This window comes from Oculina patagonica, chromosome 5 (genome assembly GCF_052425735.1).
Source record: "Oculina patagonica isolate OP01 chromosome 5, crgOcupat, whole genome shotgun sequence".
In the NCBI taxonomy this organism is placed as follows: domain Eukaryota; kingdom Metazoa; phylum Cnidaria; class Anthozoa; order Scleractinia; family Oculinidae; genus Oculina; species Oculina patagonica.
This window is the reverse complement of record NC_135762.1, coordinates 24323467-24350254: the sequence shown is the minus strand read 5'-3', so window position 1 is coordinate 24350254 and position 26788 is coordinate 24323467. Positions and strand designations below refer to the sequence as shown.

The following is a 26788-nucleotide window of genomic DNA, read 5'->3' as shown; positions in this document are numbered from 1 at the left end:
GTATGAAAAGATAAAAAAAAGCCCGGTTTGAATAGGGTTTCGCGATCTCCTAGAATTCAACATCGTTCTATACAATGGATCTGTTGGTTACCTAGAGAAGGAAAACATTCTACGTGAGGAAATAATGCCTTCAAGTGTAAAATATTAACGGCATCGTCCTGTTATACCTCTTCGGACACGTCGCAAACGCGTGTATTTGTCGCATTCGCATATCTTACTTGTGGTTTTTTCGAACCTTCAGTGCTTTTAATGCGTTTTAGTGTGGACGAAGAAAACACAGAGGAGTGATTTAGATCGTTGTGGTGTGGACGATAGGCGAAAAAAAAATCGACGAAAACGCATAAATAAAAAAGGAATTAAAGTGAACGGAGCCTTAGTCACACGACAGAAAGTAAATGATAAATTATGTGCAACTTGCCTTTCAAAGTTATCCTAAATGAGCAGTCTTGGTTTACGTTGACACCATCGCTAACTGTATACTGAACGAGGTTTGAACTCGGAACCCTAAACAGTTGACCGTTCTGAAAGTTGGAAGTAAAGGTGGGAGGAACACCCGAGTTGTCGGAGCAATTCGGTCTGTCCCAGTTTACTCTTTCTTCTAAAGTTGTTACTTCCTGAACTATATCCGCTGGGCAGGAGCTGCATGATGGCGGCTCAATATCTGAAATTTAACATTTTAACATTAGAAAAGAAGTATGACAATAAGACATAAACGATTAACTTAAAGGGCCTCTTTACATGAGAACCGAGATGAGTTTCGTCCCGGGATGAATTTCGTCCCGGGATGAAAAAAAAATTCATTTTACATGAGCGTGTTCATCCCGGGATAAGTCGTCCCGCCCGAGTTGAATTCATCTCGCCCGTGCTTACATAACATTACATTTCATCCCGGGAAGGACTGTTTACATGAGGTTTTTGGTCACGTTTCATCCCGGGATGACATTTCATCCCGGCGTTTCATCCCGGGATGAAATCGTCCCGGGATGAACTCATTCCGGGACGAAATCATGTATCATCATGAAAACAACAACAAGAAAATGACCAGACACCGAGATAAATTCATCCCGGGACGAAAGTCATCCCGGGACGAAAACTCTCATGTAAGGAGGCCCTTTGTCTTTTCTTTTTTCAAATAAATTGGAAACGCAATCTATTTACGACCTCCAGCAACTGCCAACTAATTAATTGTGTCGAAGAACTATCGGCTGATAGTTGCCCTGCGGAACTTTGATGTTCTTAAAACGAATATCAGCCCGATAAGCGAAGCTTCGAGGGCTAATATGCTTCAAATTTCCAAAGGCACTTATCAGACCGATAGTTCCGAGACAAATACTCTCTATCGTTTTTATTGTTCACCACTAAATGTTATTCCGCGCTCTCATTCAAAAACGAGCATCTTGAGTTATTTTTTTACCTTTGTGGATGAAAGATTTGAAAGACAAAGTTTAACAAACGAAAAAAAATCAGACAAGAAACCCACTAAATTAACTATATATACCATCCGTCCTGATATTTTCCTCGGACGGGCACTATTTCAACAATAGTGTTTCTGTCGAGGAACGATCGGCTGATAGTTGCCCCGGGGAAATATGATGTTCTTAAAACAAATATTAGCCCGAAAAGCGAAGCTCCGAGGGCAAATAGGCTAGTTTGAAGAACATCAAATTTTCAGGGGGCAACTTTTAGACCGATAGTTCCGAGACAAAAACACTCTATCGTTTTTATTGTTCACCACTAAAGATTCTTCCGCGCGCACATACAAAAAAGAGCGTCGTGAATTATTTTTACTTTTCAGGACAAAAAACTCAATTGTAAGCCGAGATTTAACAAACGGAACAAGACCAGACAAGAAACCTACTAAATGCAGTGAATTTGGTTGGGTTTTTTTTGTCTGCAGGCAGCTTGTTTACAAAAAAGTCACGGGCGGGCACTATCGATCCGGGCGTTTTTCTTCGGCGGGCACTATGGGCTGTTAGCATAACCACACTGACCTACTATTGGTAATCGCGCAATCTGATTGGCTACACAGGTGCCTACTATCGATCCGTAGAAGGCTCTTGGAGCGCGCGCGTAGTCTTCGCTGAATTTTATCAATCAAAACCTTCAATAAATCAATTCTAGCGATATTCTGAGTTTAATAGATCGGTCAGTGGGTTATGCTAACACAATTAGACGGCTCGCTCTCGGTTTCTACAGGCTTTTGATAGTTGGCTCGGGGCTTCGCCCCTCGCCAACTATCAGCCGGTAGAAACCTCGAGCTTGCCGTCTAATTGTTAAATAGTGCCCACCGTCGGACGAACACTATCGCGTCACGTGATCAATTTAAACCAAACAAAATCGGAGAAAATTTAGTGGTGGACTATAAGGGCTGGTAGTGCCCTCCGCGGATGAACACTATCACGTAACGTGATCAGTTTAAACCAATCAGAATTGGAGAAAATTTAGTGGTGAACTATAAGGGCTGATAGGGTCTCCCCGCAGATGAATACTTACGCGTCACGTGATCAATCTAAACCAATCAGTCTCAGAGAGAATGTAGTGTTGAACTAAAATGGCGTCAAAACTATCAGATTGCAGCATTCGCAGCATTTGCAAACTAAATCGGCTTACCTCTGACTTCAACGTGAAAGCTGCATGTGGCCACATTTCCCGCCTCATCAGTTGCAGTGATTTTAACAACGGTACCACCAATAGGAAATTCTTGTCCGGACTGGTGACTTGATTGAACCTGGATCACTGCATTGGAATCCACATCAACTGAGTTGTCGTTCACTTGAACGCTCCACACAACTGTTGCTGTTGCCTTTCCTGGATGAGTGTCTACATACAGCGCTGGGCCAGGGCACGTCAGGGTTGGACTCTCAACATCTAAACCGCATCGATTAATGTTACGAGGAAGTTAGCACATTTGTTAGTGACGTGTGCATCAGATGCACCAACTTGCCGACCGACACAGACATGCAAGTCATATACAGCTAACTCGAGAAAGGTTGTCGAAAACAAAAGCAAAAGTGCACGCGTCAAGACCGAAAGGTATTATGGGTAGAGGGAGAAAGGTAGTGCACGTGCTGAATACTAATAATGGCGACATAACAAAAGCGAGTTTGCACGCTTTCTTGCTCTTTAGGCATGTGGAATTATGGCACTTTTAGCCGCGTTGAATTTTACAAGAATTCTCAAAATTCAAAGACATGCACCAGAAAAAAGTAAAGTTACAGAAAAAGGCCTCCTGAGAGGAAAAACATAAACTTTACTCACAAAAATACAAACTTGTGCATTTCATCTAGGCCAATATGCAAAATTCCAGTGAATATCCAGACCACCTTTCTGCCTTGTTGCGTGCACTTTTGTGCTTCTCTTCCAACAACCTTTCTCGAATTAGCTGTCTCCACCTTACTTTTAAACTAAACACCTAAATATTTTAATTTGCTGTTATTCAACCCTTCAACGTTATTAAGCGTTGATTGTTCCTCAATTTAGATCAAAACGAAGTAGGCCAAGAGCATTGCCTTCATTTTCTTAGGATGCGACATGTAAAACAAAAAAATACGTAGCGTATGGGAAAGTCCGTTTGGGCGGGGAGATGCGCCAAAACGCCTCGACGAAGGGATTTTCTCGCGCTACGTGTTTTCCTACTTGACAGACCCTAAGAAAAATGAGGCACTACTCGTGGTCTAAAATTTATGAAGTTGCCATTTTGCATTGTCAATTAGTTTTTCTGAAGAAATTTGAAAAACTTACCATCGATTAAAGTAATGATTAAAAAACGAAATTAGCTAGGTGAAGCTTTAAAAAACATCTTTTTCATTTTAAAAATAAAGGGTATCTAACTATCTACTGTTATTTTATTAAATTAAAAAAATATATATTTTCAAAACGGCATAAGAGAAGAACCTACCGTGACATGTCGGAATGCTTTCGGTCCATGTACCATTGGGCAGGCATTGTAAAGCATAGCTAACCACTTCGGGATAATTTATATTCAAAGTATACCCGTGAGGACAGCTGAAAATACAAACCCAGTGCACCACCACTGGTCCAGCGGCACAGGAAGATGGAGATAGCGTAACACCTGGTTGAACTAGCGATAGTGCGGGACAGTAAATTTCTGAAAATGTATAGATGGTATTGGCCATGTGTTACATCGAGTTTGTTAAGTTGCTTTTGTGAACTTCTTTCATGATAATCATCATCATCATCATCATTTATTAGCCATATAACAGTCATATAACAGTAGAACTAGTTGTTAAGGCAAGCAGACCTCCTAGACACCACCAGGCTTATAGGGGAGGCCCACCGCAGTTATCAATTTATTAGAAAATTAGTTGTGGAAGTGCGGCTAGAGCAATTCAGAGTCAATCTATTAAAGTAGAAAAGTTAGTCGAGTTAGTGATCAATATTTGGAGAGAATTCCAAATTAGTAGGACAGTGATGTGGTCGATAACACTTGGCTATTCTTGTGTCATAACTGTGTATTTGGCTATTTGTAGAAAACATCGTAGTCAATAATTTGTTATGATAATAGAAAATAAATTTGGCTTTTTACAATGCATTGACTTGGAAATACACTGGAAAAAGCAGACATTTAAAATGAATGAACACAAAGTCTAACATACCACGCGGCTATAAATTGTACCAAGATGCAAAACACAAGTTCAGAGTTATTTGTATGCTCTTTAAATGTTTTGTTTGGTGACGTTCTCGTTGTGGGTGCCGTTGCAACAATACCAGACGAGAAACCCACTAAATGCAGTGGACTAAGTGTTTTGTTTTTATCTGTAGGCCCGCTTGTTTACAAAAAAATATATGTATATTTAAATATTTCACAGACGAGTACTATCCATCCGGACATTTTTTCTCGGACAGGCACTATGGGCTGATAGCGTCTCTCCACGGATAAGCACTATTGTGGCACGTGGTCAATTTAAACCGATCAGAATTGGAGAAGATTAAGTGGTGAATTATAATTTCTTGAAAAACATGGAAAAGCGCCTTCTAGTAAAAAAATAAAAACTGACAGAGTAGCTGTAATGAATACGGCTTATTGGTACGGTTAGGTGTTTTTGCAGTAGTGTGTATACCTGATTGAAGAAACGTTGACCCGTAAAAAGCTCAAACTATGAACGATAAGACCGAATGAGATTATGGGTAGACAGCATTGGTAAGCTTAGTAGTATTCCATTTATTTATAATCAAGGTAATATTTTCAATTTTTCTATAAAAGCATGATTTATGCAACCTGTCGTATGGTTATGTTCATTCTGTCACAGAAGACGATTACTTTTTCCGATTTCCCAGTAAACATTTGTGTCGCATCGTTTATCGTTTAGGCTTTTCACGGGTCAACGTTTCTTCAATCAGGTGTATACATACGTTCACAGCTTGTGCTTTTTCCAGACCAGGTTTTATCAAGTTGACAGACACGCTCCTTGCAACCCTTCAATTGATATCCAGACAAGCACGTATAAGTACAACGAGTATTGTACGTAATTTCATGCTGTGGGGCTCCTGAAGGCCATGTACAATCTCCAGTGGGAGGGTCTGCATATGGCACGTACAGAAACGGGCATGTGATGACTAGAATGTGAAATGAAAAGACCAACATGTTATTTTAAATAAATAACATCCGCCTGAGTTTGACCCCGATTTGATCATTTGGAAATCTGATGCTGATCATTTGGACTGATGATTTCAAATTCTTTTATGTCACTGTAACACTGTTATCTTCAGGTTTAAACAGATAAATCTAGTTTGAAAACACGTTTAACCCGAAAACTTTTTTGCATATGAACCTTGTAAGCGACCTTACTCACTACTTTTGAATTCTTGTTAAGAGAATCGTTGTTTTTTTTTCTTCTCTTTACACATAAATGTCCCTAAATTTGGTGTCCTCATTACTTTCCAAACTACAATTATTTGAAGCGATAGCTGAAATAAGTCTTTGCACATCGTAATTGTGCTAACACTATAAATGGAATTATATTAAAGAGAAAATCTAGATTAGTAATTTTTAAGGGGAGGGAGTGGGGGAAGAAGGAGGAGGTCCCTGATATGAAACGGGTTAAATTTTTAGTTTAATAAGCTAGGTCTTCGAGCTTTAGAGCGGCTTTTACAATAGTGTCGAAAGTCGCTCACATTTTCTTTGGTTTTAAAGATTAAATAATAATGGATTGATGTGTGGAGAGAAAGAACTCAGAAAAAAATTCTGAGTTCACAGATGGGACTCGAACCCACGACCTTCCGTACACTAGTCGGACGCTCTAACCACTGAGCTACTGAGAACTCTAATGGTGAGCAGTGGTCATTTGTGGGTGACACAACGATTACTGTGTTTAGTGATTGGCTTACAAACCCGCCTTGTTCAAAAGTAAACCAAAACCAATCGCGACTCCCTCACACACGTTATCCCCAGCTTCAAGTATTTGTTTCGAGTTTTGATTGGTTCACAGGATTGCGACTACTTAATTGTCATAGTCTATAAGATTCGAACTTTGGCCGGACACCGTACGTCACCGATTTCGCTGAAATTTGGCATGCAGTCTTGTTTTAGGGTCCTTACTACCAAATGTATATTAAAAAGTTTCAATTCTTTTTATTTTGGAAAATATCGAGAAGGCCGATTTGAAGCGTCCGTGACGGCTCGCCAACATGGCGAATCGAAGGTGTTCTTGTTACTTCGACACTGAACCTGCCGTCACAGTTTCTCGATCATACTTGGTATAGTTATAAAGAACTATCTTTCTTCTTTCTATATATCAAAATAGATTCGGCAAATGTTGAGTTTGGATGATCAACGGCCAAGAAGTTCGAAGGTATGTTAACGATGTTTTGAACAGTCTCAAATTTACTACAAAATGAAAGGCTAATAACTCCACTGTTATCTCGATTTAGAACAAGCTATTTACCATGAACAAAGCTTGTTCATTGGTGAATTGATTCCATTAATAAAAAAATTGGGGAAATGTAACCGTTAAGAATAAAAAATTATGGAACCTCTAGTAAATTGGCTATTTCAGCGCCATTTCAGCGGATCAGCTCATTTAACAGCAAATAATCGGGAGAAACATGAAAGGGTTACAGTCGTTTATAATAAGCAGTTTTCGGGTATTCTTTGCTTATCTTAAACAAATACATAATCTTTGCCAAAGATATGGCGATTTTTGAGCGTACGATCGTTTCTCCAAATTTTTATGTCGGCAACTTTATTTTATTTGTTGTCGAGATTATACGCTGTTGTTATTCAATATTCGTTTCACAAGAACTTCTGTTGCTCGCATTTCCCAAATCACTGTTTAACCCTCGGACGTACAAGGGGGGGGGGGGGGTGGATGCCACCCCCCCCATAAGGTTTTTTCCAAATTTTGAGAAAACGATTTACTCTACAGTACTGAAACTTTCAGTAGCTGTTCATTCATCCTTTGCCGAAATTTTGACATGTCAACCATGTGTCCATGATATTTGACGTTGCCATGGCAACGTCATAAATACAGGCAGGTCTTGCCAAAAATCGTCATTTTTAACATTTTTCTTTATTTTTTCCAGTTTTTTTTTTTAAACAGAATTGCACGATTTGTTTATTTTACGAATCCATAAGCATTCTGACTTGATTTTGCATCAATTTCTGTTATTTTGTGACTTTCTAAGAAAATGTTGAAATCCAAGATGGCGGATCCAAGATGGCGGCTCTAATGACGTCACGTGACGTCATGTGACGTCACAGCCAATTAAAATTATGCCATCTTGTAGAGTAAGCTACGGGCTTTCTTCTGAGAGCAAAATAATTTCGCTACGCTTTAATATAACGAAAACTCCGGGGAGGGGTTCCATCCACCCCCCCCCCCCCCCCCCCTTGTACGATGGTGGGGGTATGAGTTTGCTTGTACGTCCGAGGGTTAAGAAATTGCCCATTCCGTAACAGGATCATTCTTACTTTTTCTTTAAAAATTACTAGGAAAGCAAGAATGTCATAGAACGGTTTTATACTAGTGAAAATACCTGTCAGACATAACTTCAACTGTTTGTGTTATCTGGCTGTTTTCACAAATATGCAAATTAAGGAATTCTTAAAGTGCCTATCTTTAACTATTTCACGCTTAAAGATTCCTCAAAATCTTTTCGCCTACCTTTTGGCCAAACGAAGTTTTGTGTCTCCAGGCAGAATGCTCGTTATCAGCAATGAAAGTCGAAGAGATACAGAAGCTCGAGTAAAATTCTAACTGCTGTGAAATGAACATCGTTTGAGCTTGACGTGTATTTATAGATTGCACATTTAACAGCAAATAATCGGGAGAAACATGAAAGGGTTACAGTCGTTTATAATAAGCAGTTTTCGGGTATTCTTTGCTTATCTTAAACAAATACATAATCTTTGCCAAAGATATGGCGATTTTTGAGCGTACGATCGTTTCTCCAAATTTTTATGTCGGCAACTTTATTTTATTTGTTGTCAAGATTATACGCTGTTGTTATTCAATATTCGTTTCACAAGAACTTCTGTTGCTCGCATTTCCCAAATCACTGTTTAAGAAATTGCCCATTCCGTAACAGGGTCATTCTTACTTTTTCTTTAAAAATTACTAGGAAAGCAAGAATGCCATAGAACGGTTTTATTCTAGTGAAAATACCTGTCAGACATAACTTCAACTGTTTGTGTTATCTGGCTGTTTTCACAAATATGCAAATTGAGGAATTCTTAAAGTGCCTATCTTTAACTATTTCACGCTTAAAGATTCCTCAAAATCTTTTCGCCTACCTTTTGGCCAAACGAAGTTTTGTGTCTCCAGGCAGAATGCTCGTTATCAGCAATGAAAGTCGAAGAGATACAGAAGCTCGAGTAAAATTCTAACTGCTGTGAAATGAACATCGTTTGAGCTTGACGTGTATTTATAGATTGCGCTCGAGCTCCGTTAATTAAGTTTATTCATTTGGCGATCAGATAAAAATCAATGAATGATCAGAGTTATTAAAGTCCATTGCTAAGCACCAGAGACACGGAAGTTTTTTTCAGAAGCATTTATGCATAGAAATACCGGTTTATTATTGACTGACGCGGTTAAAAAATACTCGGCTTCTAGCGGTAAATCTGCATTTATAATAGCTGGGAGTTTGGGTTTTTATTTTGGTGTTGTTGTAGGAAGGCGGGGGGAAGGGGGGTGGAAGTGGTGCCTCCGAATCCTCTTTAGATCTCTGACACAGTGGTCTGAATGTTGAACAAAAGAGCTCATCTGTTAATAAGCACAATGCGAGCTGATTTTGAACTGAACATGACTTTACGTTTGTGTCATCAGTAATTATCGTGTTCGAAGAAGGCGTGGCTTACTCGCGGCAAGAACAACATAATAACAGTAAAGCTAACACATTTTCCTCATTGATTTGAAATGAATTTCGAATCAATTCTTTTTAGGGCAAGTTAAAAGATACAAACGTTTTTCGTCCAGATTTTTCCAAAAAAAAAGCAGGTGAGAACTTGGCTGTTTTTGTTATCTCAGACTTTTTTTTATTAAAGTCGAACCTCTCCATAAGGACACCTCTCGTGATGCGTCATGACTTACATCACGTATGTCCTTATCGCCGACCTAGGTGAAGAAAGGGACTACCGTAATTACTCGAATAAGCGCCGCGGCGCTTATTAAATTTTTTACGCCTCCAGTGCGGCGCTTATTCGAGGGCGGCGCTTATTTGAGGGCGGCGCTTATTAAAAAGTTTGACGCCACAAAGACTCTAATCCTTTACATTTATTAAAATAGGGTCCCCTGATTGCCAAAAGTCGTCTCTTGCTGAAGATTGTTCTGCAGAATGTTCAATAGAAAACTGAGCGGTAAAACAAGCACTTTGAACTGCAGAACGTCGCTTTTGATGGAAAGAAATGTCCAAGTTTGTTTTAGAGTTGCTTTGTAGTTCTGTTTCTAGTTAAACAGATTTCCTTGAATAAGCGCCGCATCGGGACGGCGGCGCCGGGGGCGGCGCTTATTAACTTTTTTGTCCGAAATGCGGCGCTTATTCGAGGGCGGCGCTTATTCGGGGGCGGCGCTTATTCGACTAAATACGGTATGATAGTACAGAGGCTTTCCGAAGAACTCAACGCAATATCCCCCCAAAGCTCGAACCGGGATTTAAAAATCTCAAAAAAGTGTTAATAAGAATTGTAAATCCACTCATAGCGGTCTCGGCCTTACTAAAACCTGGAGAGAGGAAAAGACAGTGGGCAGATAAATGAAAGCTGCTCGAGAGTACGCTGTTGAGCAGATTCTGTGAAATTCCCCTTTTTATCCTTTTCTCTCATAAGCCCTCCCAATTCAAGGCCCATATATTTCTTCCAAGTCAACTGTCAAAGTTTAAAGCCACTTTTTTCCTACCAGGTTACCGTCTTGAGAGTTTTAAGTTTTATTAAATCTTGGTGACACTGTCCCTTTAATTCATTAATGTAATTCAAATCAGTTTATAAAAACGTTTTTCAGAAAACAAGAAGTTTTTTAATTTCGCTTTAAGCCACCGCACCCCAACCACGGATATAAGACCTACCACATTTAAAAGCCCACATTTCGTACCAAACTGTACAACCCCAGGGCTTATACAAGCAGATTTTTGCACTTTCTTACACGGTTGGGGAGCGTGATGGCCTAATAATGGTCACTGCGCTGGACTCTGGACCAAACAGTCCTGGATAGAGCTTTTGGGGGACAATGCGTTAAGTTCTTTGGAAAGCCTCTCAACTCCCAGAGTCCCTTTCCTTACCAAGGTTTAAAAATGATTACCAGTCAATCTTTAGCTTTTCGGGAAGGGAGGTAACCCTGCGATGGAATAGCATCCCATCCGGGTGGAGTAAAAAATACTCGTTGTCGCTTCACGTTGCGGAAACCGGTATGAGCTCCGGCCTGATGGGCCACTAGGCTCGTAACCTGCCTATTGAGAGACCTGGCGAAGAACTACATAAATGGACCGGGCGGCCATAAATTTTTTATCGTGAATTGAGGCGCGGCGCTCCCACATTAAGGGGTGGCATAACGAAGAGTAATTGATAATCCATTCCCCGAACTGTTCCAAATTCAGGCCATCGTGTAAAAGAACAAAAGAGGATACGAAGGCACCACTTCCAAACCCCCCTCCCCCCCCCCCCCCCCCCCCGAGCCCCCTCAAAAAAAACAACACCAAAAAACACCCCAAACTCCCAGCTATTATAAATGCAGATTTACCGCTCAAAAATAAACCGGTATTTCTATGCATAAATGCTTCTGAAACAAACTTCCGTGTCTCTAGTGCTTAGAAATGGACTTTAATAACTCTGATCATTCATTGATTTTTATCTGATCGCCAAATGAATAAACTTAATTAACGGAGCTCGAGCGCAATCTATAAATACACGTCAAGCTCAAACGATGTTCATTTCACAGCAGTTAGAATTTTACTCGAGCTTCTGTATCTCTTCGACTTTTATTGCTGATAACGAGCATTCTGCCTGGAGACACAAAACTTCGTTTGGCCAAAAGGTAGGCGAAAAGATTTTGAGGAATCTTTAAGCGTGAAATAGTTAAAGATAGGCACTTTAAGAATTCATTAATTTGCATATTTGTGAAAACAGCCAGATAACACAAACAGTTGAAGTTATGTCTGACAGGTATTTTCACTAGTATAAAACCGTTCTATGGCATTCTTGCTTTCCTAGTAATTTTTAAAGAAAAAGTAAGAATGACCCTGTTACGGAATGGGCAATTTCTTAAACAGTGATTTGGGAAATGCGAGCAACAGAAGTTCTTGTGAAACGAATATTGAATAACAACAGCGTATAATCTTGACAACAAATAAAATAAAGTTGCCGACATAAAAATTTGGAGAAACGATCGTACGCTCAAAAATCGCCATATCTTTGGCAAAGATTATGTATTTGTTTAAGATAAGCAAAGAATACCTGAAAACTGCTTATTATAAACGACTGTAACCCTTTCATGTTTCTCCCGAGCTGATCCGCTGAAATGGCGCTGAAATGGACAATTTACTAGAGGTTCCATAATTTTTTATTCTTAACGGTTACATTTCCTCAATTTTTTTATTAATGGAATCAATTCACCAATGAACAAGCTTTGTTCATGGTAAATGGCTTGTTCTAATTCGAGATAACAGTTGAGTTATTAGCCTTTCATTTTGTGGTAAATTTGAGACTGTTCAAAACATCGTTAACATACCTTCGAACTTCTTGGCCGTTGATCATCCAAACTCAACATTTGCCGAATCTATTTTAATATATAGAAAGAAGAAAGATAGTTCTTTATAACTATACCAAGTATGATCGAGAAACTGTGACGGCAGGTTCAGTGTCGAAGTAACAAGAACACCTTCGATCCGCCATGTTGGCGGGCCGTCACGGACGCTTCAAATCGGCCTTCTCGGTATTTTCCAAAATAAAAAGAATTGAAACTTTTTAATATCCATTTGGTAATTAGGACCCTAAAACAAGACTGCATGCCAAATTTCAGCGAAATCGGTGAGGTACGGTGTCCGCGAACTTTTAAAAAAGCTCGAAAATTATGGAGTATTATTACACTTAAAGTTTGGTATTGGGACACTCATTAAATGACGCTCTATAAAACTGCAGCTATTAAGTGTTCACTAACCGACACATGACAACGGTATCCCAGACCATGCCATGACATCATCAGCAGTCACCTCACATCTTCTTTCAATGCTCCCGACAGGTTCGTACCCCTCATTACATTTCATGTGGCAAACAGATGAATATTCAGTAGAGCAGTCACCCATGACGGCGTTGGAAGGAGCCATTAAGGTTTCACAATGGCGTACTAAGTAAAAAATTATATGTACAACATTAGATCTAAATTAGGTATGAGGTCAAGTTTATTTAGTAATAAGACCCATGCATGTACCTGGCTTTGATATTTCCCGTTCTTCTTCTTTTGGTAAAAATGACATGTATAATCATTTTACAAGCCAATTAAAAATTTGAAACATTAAGGTAAGTTAAATTTCAAATATTGATGGAAGTGCTGACTTTCCAGTGGAGTTTTCTAATAACAAATTGGTCAAATTCAGCCAAATCGGACGAAAAATGAATTTTAAAACAAATTTTAGTCAGTGTTGAAAAAGAATTGTCAACGCTTGGCATCTAGTAGGTTAAAAAACAAACAAACAAACAAACAAACTTCAAAAGACGTTTTTATCTGTATTTCGTCTGGGAATAATTAGTCCCTTATTGCACAAGTCCAGGACTCAGAACACAAGGGTTTCACGCATTTTCAAAAGTTAAAGTAGATATTACACGATTGTTTTTTTTTTTCTCCGTATGATGACACAAGCAACTGTTTGAATGCACAGTCGAAGTCGTCAGAAACACTCATTACTTTTCTTCATTTGGAGTACTTTTGAATTGTTGTCAAGATGATCGTCATTTACAGTTTCCTCTCTTAGCATATAAATGTGCCTATCTTTTCTTTTTTTCCTTCACTTCTATCGATTTTCACTTTTTTAGCCTAATTATGCTTTTAAATTATAAACAACATATTAAGAAAAGCGGCTCATTCGGTGATATTAAGTTTAGTGATGATTTTGACCTTATGTGGTCAACTATTATCAAGGGCAGCAAGAGCTCAATTGCAAGTTACCTAGGGAGCGTTTGAAATTTTCCGATTGCCAAATTATACGAACGGTGCAAGTGGCTACCGTGGGGTGCCTAGTAGGGAAGAAGATTGCTCTAATTAAAGGTTGATCGGCAATACTCGATTTGCAGTCGCTTTAAATCGACAAAAGATATATTTCAATCGCCTATCTAGTAGCTCTCCATCCTATGGACTGGCGATAAAAATATGCGTCATAAGTTTTTATCTTCTTCTACGTCAGACTACTCAACAATGAATCTGCTGAGGTCAGTTTTATGATGCAGAACCAAATTTTAGAGCATTTAAAGTTCGCGCCATCAAAATCTTAGTGAATAAAGAGATAAGCAAAGTTTCATGTTCAAAGCGTTGGTTCGCGTCTTCACAAGTATGAATAAAAAGTTAAGCGAGGCTTGATGTTCAAATGAAAGCGTTGGTTCGCGTCTTTACAAGTATGAATAAAAATTAAGCGAGGTTTAATTTTCAAAGCGTTAGTTTGCGTTACCTAAATATAAATAATGCTTACGTTCTACTCTTCCATTGACCTTGTCATTATTCTTTTGTTAATTGCAAATAATATGTGTTAGAGGGAGCTCATAACTTAAAAGTTAACCCTCCGACGTAGAAGCAAATTCATACCCACACGATCGTACAAGTGGGGGTGGGAGTTTGGTGGATGGAACCCCTCCCCAGAGTTTTAGTTGTATTAAGGCGCAGCAATATTATTTTATTTCAAAACGGAGAGAATTCTCGCGCGCCACTATGAAACTCGGATTTGTTAAAATCCCATGAAAATCCCTTGAAAAGACCATGAACATCATTTCATGACTGGTGAATCTTGCAAAATACTTTTTCATGGCCTCATCTGTGGTCATTAAATTCTCGTGGAAAAAAGTTAAAGTGTTTTCCTGACCCATGAATTAAATAGGGCCTGGCTTTCATGGGTCATGAATTTTCAATGAAACACCACTTATGGAAACACATCAAGAAAAAGCCATGAAAAAAAAAATAATAATGAGTCATGAAATATCATGAAATCATCATGAAATTTCAGTTTCATGAAAATGCTGAAGAGAAAAGTGCCACTGTATTCATGTAAATGCTTTGAAAGAAATCTTTAATGACTTGCAGCAAAAGTACTGATTCAGTCCACAATGTAAAACACTATACAATAATGAATCAATATAATTTAAGCTGTTCCACTAGACCTGCAGTGCTTTGGCCTGCATTATTTACAGTCAACTTAGAAGAGGACAGAGCTAGAAATAGCACGACATCAAAGTTTTTGTCCTTTGTATAAACAGCATGGGAGTGCTTATAAGTATTCTGTGAACTTCTCCAAACTTCAGCTTCCTGGTGTATGTGTGATAAAAGTAAACAACACTTGGTCTCTTTGTTGAATGCTGCCTGGAGACATAAAGAGTACACAGTCACGAAAATAATCCTTGGTTTCGATTCTGTATCAAGTATTGTGTCGTGTTAGTTTATTTTATTCTTGATTTGCAAGGATCTGAGGAAAAATAGACCGACTTATAAAAGCTTTAAAACCTCTCGTATTAGGCTTCTGAGTTCAGGATATTTTATACAGTGTAGCTGGCGGTTTTGAACACAGTTTATCCATAGTTTTTCGTATTCTAGTGTATTTTATATTTTATTGTAAATAATTTTAGAGGGCCACTGGTTTGTTAGTATTGTTTATGCTTTTTTGTGCTACCCTCGTAATACGCAGGCTAGCGAGTTGCTAGCATGTGAAACAGGCTACTGTTAGCGAGTTACCGACCTGACACTCGGGAGGCTACGCATTCATGGCACTTTAAAAATGCCATCTGTGAATTAAATAATCATTAAACAAATACATTTACAAGAGGAGCATTCTGCTTGGAATCCAAGATTTTTTTATAAAAGGCAGCTTATGCTTGCAATCCAAACGAGAATTCGAAAATTTACCCCTCGTTTCAGTCGTTTAGAACTGTTTTAGAGCCAGAGTAGAGATCAAGAACGCTTCGTTCCAAATTAGGCACGGGAGTGTCACGTGCGCGTTTAATCATTAATTTTCACAGACCACGTGATTTGTTCCGGGACAATTTGAATTTCACCGCCGCCATGTTTCGTTGAGTTTTAGCGACTCGTGCTTGGTTGAAATCCAAATTGAAATAGTTTCTTAATCGGCGAATCACCTTCGAAAAAATGCACTTTCCAGCCATATTGGATTGATGACTTCGTAAAAGGTAAGCTTGAATTGATTTTTAGCACTTAAAATGATCTATTAGCATGGATACTATTCATGCTATCAGTTGTTTGCCAACGTACGGGCTGCCATTGTTCATACTGTATTTTCTTCAATGAACCTAGGAAAACGAAAACTGCTTTAAGAAATTGGGGTAAAAAAGAATAAAGTACTTCATAAAGGAAACGAAGATTGTTCGAGAAATCGGAGGTTTCGAGAAATCGGGATTCTACTGTCGGTTTTAAAACTGGGCTCATGGCTCGTGTACGACGACCTGACTGACGTCACAAACCTCATGGCTCGTGTACGACGACCTGACTGACGTCACAAACCTGACTGACGTCACAAACGTGTACAACCATCAGGTAGGTTTCTACGACGAGAACGACTGACGTCATGCCTCTGCAACTGTAAGGTATGTTGTCAGGATCAGTAGGAACATGGGATCAGTAGGAACACACGATCAGTAGGAACGCAGTATTAATAGGAACACAGGATCGGTAGGAACATAGGATCAATAGGAACATAGGATCAATAGGAACACAGGATCAGTAGGAACACAGGATCAGTAGGAACACGGGATCAGTAGGAACACAGGATCAGTAGGAACATAGGATCGGTAGGAACATAGGTTCACGGAACGAGAACGACTGACGTCATGCCTCTGCAACTGTAAGGTATGTTGTCAGGATCAGTAGGAACATGGGATCAGTAGGAACGCAGTATTAATAGGAACACAGGATCGGTAGGAACATAGGATCAATAGGAACATAGGATCAATAGGAACACAGGATCAGTAGGAACACAGGATCAGTAGGAACATAGGATCAGTAGGAACATAGGATCAGTAGGAACACAGGATCAATAGGAACACAGGATCAGTAGGAACACAGGATCAGTAGGAACATAGGATCAGTAGGAACATAGGATCAGTAGGAACACAGGATCAGTAGGAACACGGGATCAGTAGGAACACAGGATCAGTAGGAACATAGGATCGGTAGGAACATAGGTTCACGGAACGCTTCTCCTCCCCTTGAATACGTTGCCATTTTTCTGTTTTGGGCCTTAAAAAGGGCGACATTTAAGATAATGGAGAACTTCAACATAACTTTATTAACAAACAACGATACAACAATAACGAATCCTTGCCAGCAAGATTGCCCGATTAAAAACTATACTCTTTTTTTATAAGAATACAGTTAATAAAAATTTTGAGGCTGAAAGTTGCCAAGTTCTAAAAATATTTTAATAATAAACCCGAGGTTGAGATTATGAAAGAAATATAATTTTGAGCTGAAAAAATGTAAATGCAATACAATTAAGGGTGCGTTCGTTTGGGAATATTCTGGAATAAGAATATTCCGGAATATATTCCGGCTATTCTGCTCATAGGAGCAGAATAGCCAGAATGTAATCCAAGTATTTCGTAATGAGAAGAGCAGCCAAACGAACGCTAACTCGCATTATTCCAATTATTCTTATTCCAGATTGATCCCAAACGAACGCACCCTAAATATTTTCTAATTAACTGAACCGTATCAAATCCTTTGTTTCTCTAAACGGAAAAACCTTTAAACAGCTAATAAAAACTTTAAAAACCTGCACTTTCCAAATGTTCGATGCTCATGACAGTTCGATAAACGGTACATTTACTGGAGACCTTTACTAGAAATAGGTTCCTAACATCATTTGATACACCAATACATGCTAAAACAGAAATGTCAAACGGTATTATCTAGGAATATATCATAGGAATATTTCCAGACTAAAACCTACAGAAAAATAAGAATATCCAGTCTGTGTCTCATGAATTGTTGATTTGTATTAGAATTCTACCATAGGAATACAGCCACAGACGATAAATCCTGAAAAGTTCATATTATTTCTTTTCTCAATTATTATTTTCCCATTATTTGTCTTTTCACACTTCTACACTGGCGCAAAAGTTTAATAATATTTAATTTTAAAACGTCCGCATCGTTGCAACATAGGTACATCTCGTATTCACTCAAGGAATTTACTGGAAGTCGTTTTAAAACACATTGACTGCACACAAGATTGCACACACAACAACATGCTTTATTTGCTGCACCATAAATGATTACAGTTTGCATTGCAAAAGGCATACTGATAAAAGATCAAGGAAATATAAAACGAAGAAATTATAGACTAATATAAAAAAGAGTAAACTTAATGCTAAACAACTGTATTGTTTCCAGCAGACAGAAATATTGACCTCTGACGCCCTAAATTTTGATCAGGAATTTGCACTGAAAAGGTCGCCACGACAAGGAAATAAAAAAATCAAAATCAAAACAAACAATTTTTCAAAGCATTTGCAGGTCGAGGATAACATTTCCACTAACAATGAAGCAGGATGCTCGTGTGGTCGCGGAGCAGCAGGGAAGACAGGGAAAAATGAATTTTGCAAATACTACAAGTCGCGCTGTCCGTGTTTTCGTTCTCTTCGAGGATGCAGTAATAAATGTTCTTGTCGTTTGTGCGCGAACCCGTATGGCAGAAAATCCATGGAAAAAAATCAGGAAAGAGACATCTCTAATCCAGTACCAAGAAAGAGACAAAAACAAGACCTGCAAAAAGATATCAAGCAAACTGACAAAGCATATATGAAAAACAAGACAGAAGAGCCCATTGCTACAAGCTGGTTGGAAGACGAAGTGCACGTCATAGAAGCGCTGTTCTTGTACTTGTTAGTTACGAACCAAGAAATATCCCCCAACAGGATTCATGCTGACTACCAGAGGATAATAGAATTTTGCTCAGAGGTGACAATTTATCAGAGTGTATTTTCTCTACGACCTAGGCCCTTGCTTGCAATAACGAAGAAACTTCAAGAAATAAAGAACAAATTAAAAGTCGACGAGGAACAGTTTAAAAAACAAATCCAGTACAACTGGTTTTCTGACTAGAGCAGTTTTCACTTCCCGGAGTGCCGAAAGTAGTTGCATTTGCTTTAGTTTTGCATAAGTATGCTTAGTGCTTCGTTAAAAAAACTCTTGTTTCTTTGTAAGCCAGTCAGAAAAAAAATCTGAAACCAATCGTGGCTCGCTCGCATACGTTTTCCGGCGCTTTGTGCCGGCTACATGTATTAGATTCAAGTTTTAGTTGACTCACCGGATTGTCTGCGTTCTGTGATTTGTCAAATAGTTAGTTTGGCTTTGGTTATATAACCCTCAATTGCAAACTGTTCTTAATCGTATAGTATTATTTTTCTGTAGGTTTTAGTCTGGAAATATTCCTATGATATATTCCTAGATAATACCGTTTGACATTTCTGTTTTAGCATGTATTGGTGTATCAAATGATGTTAGGAACCTATTTCTAGTAAAGGTCTCCAGTAAATGTACCGTTTATCGAACTGTCATGAGCATCGAACATTTGGAAAGTGCAGGTTTTTAAAGTTTTTATTAGCTGCATTTTGTACCCAGTCTGCAGTCTGCAATCTGCAGTCTGCAGTCTGCATTTTGTACTGACCGGATTTATAATTATGCTTGCTTGAATTCACTTGATTGGTCTTGGGATCAGAAGATGTGAAATTCAGTATTTTATGGAGCATTTCTCATGATCAGTTGACTCAAGCCGAGGTCAATTGTTACAAATTACAGTGATTGTAATGTATGGGATCAAATAGTGCATAACGTGACGCTTACGTCACGGCGCCTCAAACACAGAGACTTGTCTGCCTGTGTTTGGATGTGAGAATGGTCGCAATGTAAAGCTGTTTACTCATGCGTTCCTGGGTTTTGTTCGCTGCTTGGCAAATTCCATGATGTCTGCACAACGTTTTTCATCTCTAGTACACAACATGTATCAGGTTTTTTCCAAAGATTTAATATTTTGAATGTCGGATTCGAGAGATTGATTCAATTTAATTGTTTATTCATATTCAGAAATTTGCTCCAAAAATCTAAACTGAGCTGGTTTAAAAAATACAGCAAACTAGGGGCTTAGGTTTCGGTTTGGCTGTAATCTTCAAAGCATGAGATAAATGCATGTACTGTACATGCACATGAAGCCAGACTGTCATACAGTAGTAAGCTTTCCGTATTTAGATAGTAGCCTACTTAACTGGGGTATACAAGCCATACAAGGGACCAGTTCCAAAAGATTTGGGTCAAAATAACAGACTGGATAAGCCTTTACATCAGACTATTTTGGAACCAGTCTGGAATGGATCCAAATTACCTGTAAACTGGACATGGTATTTTGCGGGTCCAGTTTTGGATCCCTACCAGACTGGTTCCAAAACAATCAGACATTAACAGAAGCTAATCCAGTCTGGATTGTAGCCTGAGTGGACCATGAATAATATTTTATCGTCACATGAAAACTTTATCAACGTTCACATTACAGAAAATTTTTTGAAAATTTTTATTGAATAGCGAAGCAAACAAGACTAAATGTAGTTATTCCAAAGTCAAGATTGAAAGTCCAATTGATCAACAGTTCTATTTGAAAATGGCAGCTCTGTACTTGAATGGGTGAATGAAGTCAGCTTTTTGTCATTTCTGTTCAGATTGAAATCTGCTCTGAAGTGAAGGCTGCATTTTAAAAATTCTTACACAGAAGGCCCTCAGTTATTTCAACTGGGAGTGGCACTGCAGTCACTGCATCAAGCTTACATTTATAAACTGTAGTGCATTTTATTGCACAGTTATTATTTTGTTTGTGTTCTTTAAATAGAATATTTGGTACTTTTGTGAGCGACGCCATTTTTGCCAGATCTTAAAACATACAATCGTCATGTATGTGTCCAAATGAGTGACCACATTCATACGATGGCGTAGTTTTTTCTTAGCTACATCCCTGTAACTGGTGTGGAAAATATATTTTGTTAGTATATATACATGTACTGTCATGTACCACACAAGTGAATAGTGCTTTTTGCGTGTGCTGATTGGTTAATTAGCAAAGTACCGGTACTATACAATGTGAACAGTGTATATTCACGCCTTTGCGCATCGCTTTGTTTACTAAAAGTGATGTTTTAGTCCTCTAGTTATTCTACTTGGGTGGTATACATGTATACTTATTATTCACCTCAGGGTCGGTCAATATGGTGGATATTTACCGCAGGGCGAGGTAAATATCCACCACTATTCACCCCCACTTTGGTGAATAAATGTTAACAAAACTGAGGACTTCGTTACCTAGGGGTTTATAGATTTAATGTACAGATTTAAGTTTCTCGTCAATATTAATATACATGTACTGTTGTTTTTACTTTTTTGCAGATGTACCATGAGGAAATTTGTCAAATTTTTCAATAATAATAATAAATAATAATTTTTTTTGAAGTGTCAAAAAAATATTGCAGGCCAGCAGTTGTAACCACTAATTGTTGTCCCCGAATCATCCTTCCTGTGTTATTTTTAGAGGCAAAAATTAATCAAATGTACAGTGTAATTTTAATTTCTAAAACTAATCAAAATTACAATACTTAGTTGATGCTATGATTTATTTTGTATCAATGATGAAAAATGAAAATTGTTTGGTTAAGTGGATTTATTCTAATAAATTTAGGATCAAAGAGGCAAAAAACGTGTCGTCTTACTTTGGCAGGCATTTCATTTAATTTTGCAGTAGGCATCAGAAACTAATTAAAAGAGAAGGTGACTGTAACAAGTTAACTTGCTTTTTGCAACAAAATCATTATGACAAGAGTATCTGACAATGAGCAGCCAATTGCAAGTAACGTGTGTTACTTCCGAAGATGTTTGCTGTTTGGAAAACCTGAGCTTGCTCAAGTGAATGGAAGCTACAGTATGTGATAATGAAATGAAGATTGTACATCTATTTCTACATCTATTCTACATTTACACTTCAGCAAAAGTACACTGTATGAACTCACCAATTTGGTAAGTTTTTGTATGTTTTCTTTTTTTCATTGCTTTGATAAATTATTATGATTTCCATTTTCATTTTAACAACCACCAGAATCACATGTACATTGTACATGTACTTGATTCAACTTTGGAAAAGCAGTTTAAGACTAATTTTCCATGTTGGTTATGTCTTTGTCTGCCTCATGAAAAGCAAGTGAGGGGCCAAATTCATGGGTAGTGAAAATGTCATCAAAAGCCATTACTTTTTTCATGACTCATTAATATTCTACCGTTCACGGGAAAACAATGGATTTTTCATGGGGCATGAATTTAATGCCATCATGAAAACCCCATTAATTCCAACACAATGAAAATGAGCTTTTTGATTCATGGATTTTTCATCACCATTAAAAAGCCATTAAAAACCATGGTGGGTTCCATTTTGTTTCATGGCATTTTCATGGGTATTTTGTTCATTAGAGTTTTTTCATGGGTCCTGAAACGTTGAATATTAAGGGGATTTTCATGGGTTTCTCATGAGATTTTCATGTAGTATTCATGGTTATTTTCAATGAAAAACCCATGAAAATTGAACCATTAAAATCTCCGGAAAAACGTATGAAAAAGCCATGAATTTTCCATGAAAAAATTCAGTGGTTTTTCATGGGTTTTAACTTCATAGTGGCGCTGATTGGTCAAAAACCATGGTCGATGAGAGTATAGACCATGAGAGTGAAGTCAGATCACGCCACACACACGCGCGGGCTAAAAATGTGTAAGTTTGGTTTCCATGAATGAAAGCGAATTTCATCTTGTTTTGTTTGAATCAAGTACGCATTTGTTTTCGGAAATCAGAATTGGGCTTCTACTCAGGTGATTTGTCAACAGAAAATTTACCAGGCTTTTGAGTTTTTTGTCTAACTGAGGTGAACGGTGCTAGCGAACCGGCAGCGGACACAGCGAACTGTCGACGCTCAATGCTAAACGAGCGCTAACAAGATCTTCAGAAAGAAAAGTCATCTTGCTCGCCTCTAGCGATGGGCACACACTTAACGAGAGGATAAGAGGTAATCAAAATTGTTATTCTTTGATTCTTGCTAATCTTCTTTTGTATCATTGTCGTTTTTACGTGTCGGACCGGAATCTTTACAACCTCCCGGCAAAGTTTCTTCACGGTCAGGCATCGCTTTTGATAAATACTTGTTCGAGTTTGTTATGATTTAAAACAAATCGACCACATTTTTCCATGGTCTACACTCTTATAGTCCATACAAATGACGCCATAAAATGTACAAAACTTTGCACTGAAACCACTCGTCTAAGGGCTTGTGGTTCCACTTGAGTTTTGAACATTTTCTGACGTCATTTCTTTGGTTTATAAGAGGTAGACCATGGAAAAATGTTGTCGACTTGTTAATTGCACAGAGTAGAAAGCCCAACAACATGACATAATTTCTGCTGACTATGACGTCATATGACGTCACGCGAGGTCATTAGAGTCCCAATCTTGGAACTGCCATCTTTGATTTTAACATTTTCTTAGAAAGTCAGAAAATAACGGAAAATGATACAAAATCAAGCCAGAATGCCTATGGAATATATAAACATAAACAAATCGAACAATTACGTTTCCTTGTAATTTTATTAGAGCGGCTAAAAATAAACGTGAAACTTAAACTTGTTTTTGAAAATAGTAAAACACGAACACAAAATTTTGTCCTCAGTACAGTAAGAATATATTTTATAAGAATACCGAGGCTAAAAATTTGCAAATAATTTTGAGTGTATAAAATTTTTAAATTCAGTACAATTTTATGTTTTCAACTAAACCGTACAGAATTCTTCTTTCTGCAATACGTTATCACAACAAACACTTGTAATTGATATCCCAGCATATTCTAAATCGAAAATTTACAAGAATATTTTCAGCAGGAAAAGAGCAAAAAAATAAGAATATTCATCCACGACCGGAAAAACAATATTCTTATATAAAAAAGAGTGTAGATAACTCGTGCGTGTGTCCAGAATAAATCCCACAGGCCAACAATAAAGTCGATGCTCAATACTCTAAGTTCAAACTTTTCTGTTTAAATCCGTTGACATATATTTTCTGCGAAATGTGTGCATCATTCTTTTTGGTTGTACACATAACAGCCTGTACATACGAAAGTGCATAAGCTTCATTTTATCTCAAGTTTATCGTGATTACTGCAATACAAGTGTTTGATAATGAAGTGACAAAAGTACATAAAGCATCGAAGTGGGAACAAACAAAAGAAATACTAACGAGAAATACACCTCTATTGCCATGTTTTGCAAATGACCGCGAGATTTTCAAAGAAAAATTTCCCGCAAGAGTCGTGTGCTTTGGATTGTATCTTAAACAACTTGATCGAACGAGCTATAACGTTATAGCATGCACGTGCGCCGAGCCGAGAAACAGTTCGTTTAAATCATCTGAAACCAAATTTGTTATGTTCAAGTTAATGTAATGTTGAAGAACAAAAATCGAAAGCAAAAGGGATTCACCGTTAGCAGTAATATAGCCAAAAATTCAGCCGTGTTTGGCGTAAACATTGAAACATTTTAACCATTATACTAAACTCTTTTAACAGTATAACGACCCAGCCAAGAAGTTCGGCGAAGGATCGTTTGATCTGAAACTTAACTGCCTCGTGGAAATTAGCAGTAAAATAATTAAAAACAAAATAGGCTGGATAACTTTTTCAGCTTAGAATGGTCCAAAGACCTTAAAAAATGTTTTACAACAATGGGAATTAATTTTTAACACTTCTGTTGACCATTTCGGAAGGAAATTAACCGTTAGTCTGAAAAGCCAAAGCATTAATCGTTAACCGAAAAGCCACCGCCCCATTGAGACCTTCGTGTAGTTAAGAGTCGCTTAAGCCACAAATGCTTTAGTTTTCTTAGCCTACCTTGGCAGGGCGAACCGTAATACCCTTCAGGGCAGCTGTAAGCCGCTGAAATAAAAACTGAGAACAGCAAACCATAAGCGGTAAACGCTGCAACTCTTAACGCCATTTAGTTGTCAGCTTAAACAATATGCTGCTGTGCGACAGAATGAACTTCAATATGATCGATAAAGCTAAATGTAAAATCATTTATCTCGTTAGTTAACCGTTTCTGTAAATTTTCGTTGACTGACAACAACAGCTGTGAAAACAATTTTTGAATGCATTAGACTAAGGTAGAAGGCTGATAAAATAAGGACCTCGAATTTTGTCACATGTTTGATTACACTGTATATCAATAACATAACTACACCCATTTTATTACCTAGAAAAGTAAAACATTATTTTTAAAATCAATTAACGGTGAAATTGTAACATACACCCGAGGAAAATGATTCAATTATCCAACATTTCATATATTTTTTCATATATTAAAGCTTTTCTCAGTTTACGTGTCATAGTGACCAATTCATCATGAACAAACATTATTATACATAATACTTTATTACACTAGAACACATTCAATGCAAATGCAAATGAAAAAACCAACAAGCCCTTTTGCCGAACATCTTGTTTTAAGCTTGTAACTGTATTAAAATACAGTTACAAGCTTTCTGAAGAAATTCTACTTCTTTCTTTTGTCTTTGCTTTAAATGTGCTTTAGTAATTGTCATTTTTTCTTTATAATCGCCATCTAATTATCTAACTCCTCTGAAATATTCCAATACTTGTATAAAAACGACGGTCTGTAAATATACTTCACCTAATAGCCGTGCAGTTAGAACTTTTAAAAAATTCACTTTGAAAACAGCATTTGTGAGAAGTTGGAGATTCCAAATTAGATATTCTCAAAACAAATAAATTTACTAAGAGTTTCGGTAAAGCGATAACCATTAGCTTAGCAGTTAAAACATGTCTATTCATGACGAAGAATTGTTCACTGACATTAATGAAATGAGTGTGGGACAAAGAAAAATTTTGAGTCCCCGATTTAAATTTCTGAATTGAGAAAGGCAACTTGCGCGCGTGGCGCTGAAAATTTCACAACCTCATAAAATTAAAATCATTTAAAAAATAAGATCAGCTGCCCAATACTTGTTTCACTCCCCCGTATTTGACGTATTTCCATCAAAATTACGGGAAGTTGTTTTTTCTCTTTCTCTGAGTAAATTAACAATTTAAATTTTTAAAATTTGACACAGAGAGGCAAGGTTGTAATGATTAGCTTTAGATCCCCCGACTGGAATCGAACCCTAGCCTCCCAGATACCGGTTGGGCGCTCTAACCACTGAGCTACGAGAGACTCGTGGCGAGCTGGGCCATTTACTAGGTTGATATGAGACACGCGTCCTGCATAATTCTAGGATAAGCAATGCCGAAATCATCAAGAAAATATTTTTAACGTGAGGCGACCTTGAAAAAAATGAGCTTGCATCTCAGCAAAGTCCATTTTTAAACGATAAAACTTTTTCTTATTGCTGTTTTGAAATATTTTCTATTTTCCAGCTGTGTTAGCTACGGAAGTCGATTGTGTACACACGGGTGTCGAGAGAAAGAATAAGATAAAATAAGGAACTACTTTTTGTAACCGCTCTTTCTAGAAATAGCTGTCTAATTTTCTTTCAAACTTTGCACGTTTTACTGACTTTTTCAGATGTATTTAGTTCCAATGTTTAATCATTATGAATTTCTTTCACACTTCGCACAGAGGTGCAAAAAATCAAAAGCAGAACAAGTTTATTCCCAAGTCACGTTCCGTTAGTGATAAATTATGGATAATGTCTAGTTGGAAACCATTGCCACGAAGCTTGTATTTCACAAGCATTTTCTCGTAACACCTATGTCGTCCTAGAATTTCGACAACAATATTTTTTGAAAATCTTTGCACTAGTCTAAACTTCCATCTTGAAAATATGTTTGTTGTAAAACTTGTAATACTCGCGCAACCTTGTTTGGACCAAACTTGCCTTTCATGATATTAAAATTCAAGAAAGAACAGATCCCTCGCAAAGAAACTTTTTCAAAGGTTCATATCAAAGATGGCGTGCGACACAGCCGCACTTTTGTAAAGAATGAGCTGCGCATGATCTTACGTAATTTTAAATTTGCAAATCCGATATTCTTGACGGTTGATTG

At 37.8% G+C, this 26788-nt stretch overlaps 1 protein-coding gene across 1 annotated transcript in view; it reads right to left on the bottom strand.

Annotated features, from left to right (window-relative positions):
• LOC144653449 (sushi, von Willebrand factor type A, EGF and pentraxin domain-containing protein 1-like) overlaps window positions 1–24761 on the bottom strand; it is a 28775-nt gene extending 4014 nt beyond the window's left edge. Inside the window, exons 1-6 of the mRNA XM_078513443.1 lie at window positions 24617–24761; window positions 12609–12794; window positions 5374–5577; window positions 3899–4108; window positions 2611–2868; window positions 419–661 (exon numbers count right to left, since the gene is read on the bottom strand). Of these exons, the coding sequence (XP_078369569.1) occupies window positions 419–661; window positions 2611–2868; window positions 3899–4108; window positions 5374–5577; window positions 12609–12794; window positions 24617–24722 (1207 nt within the window). The 5' untranslated portion in view covers window positions 24723–24761. The remainder of the gene's footprint in view (window positions 1–418; window positions 662–2610; window positions 2869–3898; window positions 4109–5373; window positions 5578–12608; window positions 12795–24616) is intronic.
• Window positions 24762–26788: the final 2027 nt, after the last annotated feature.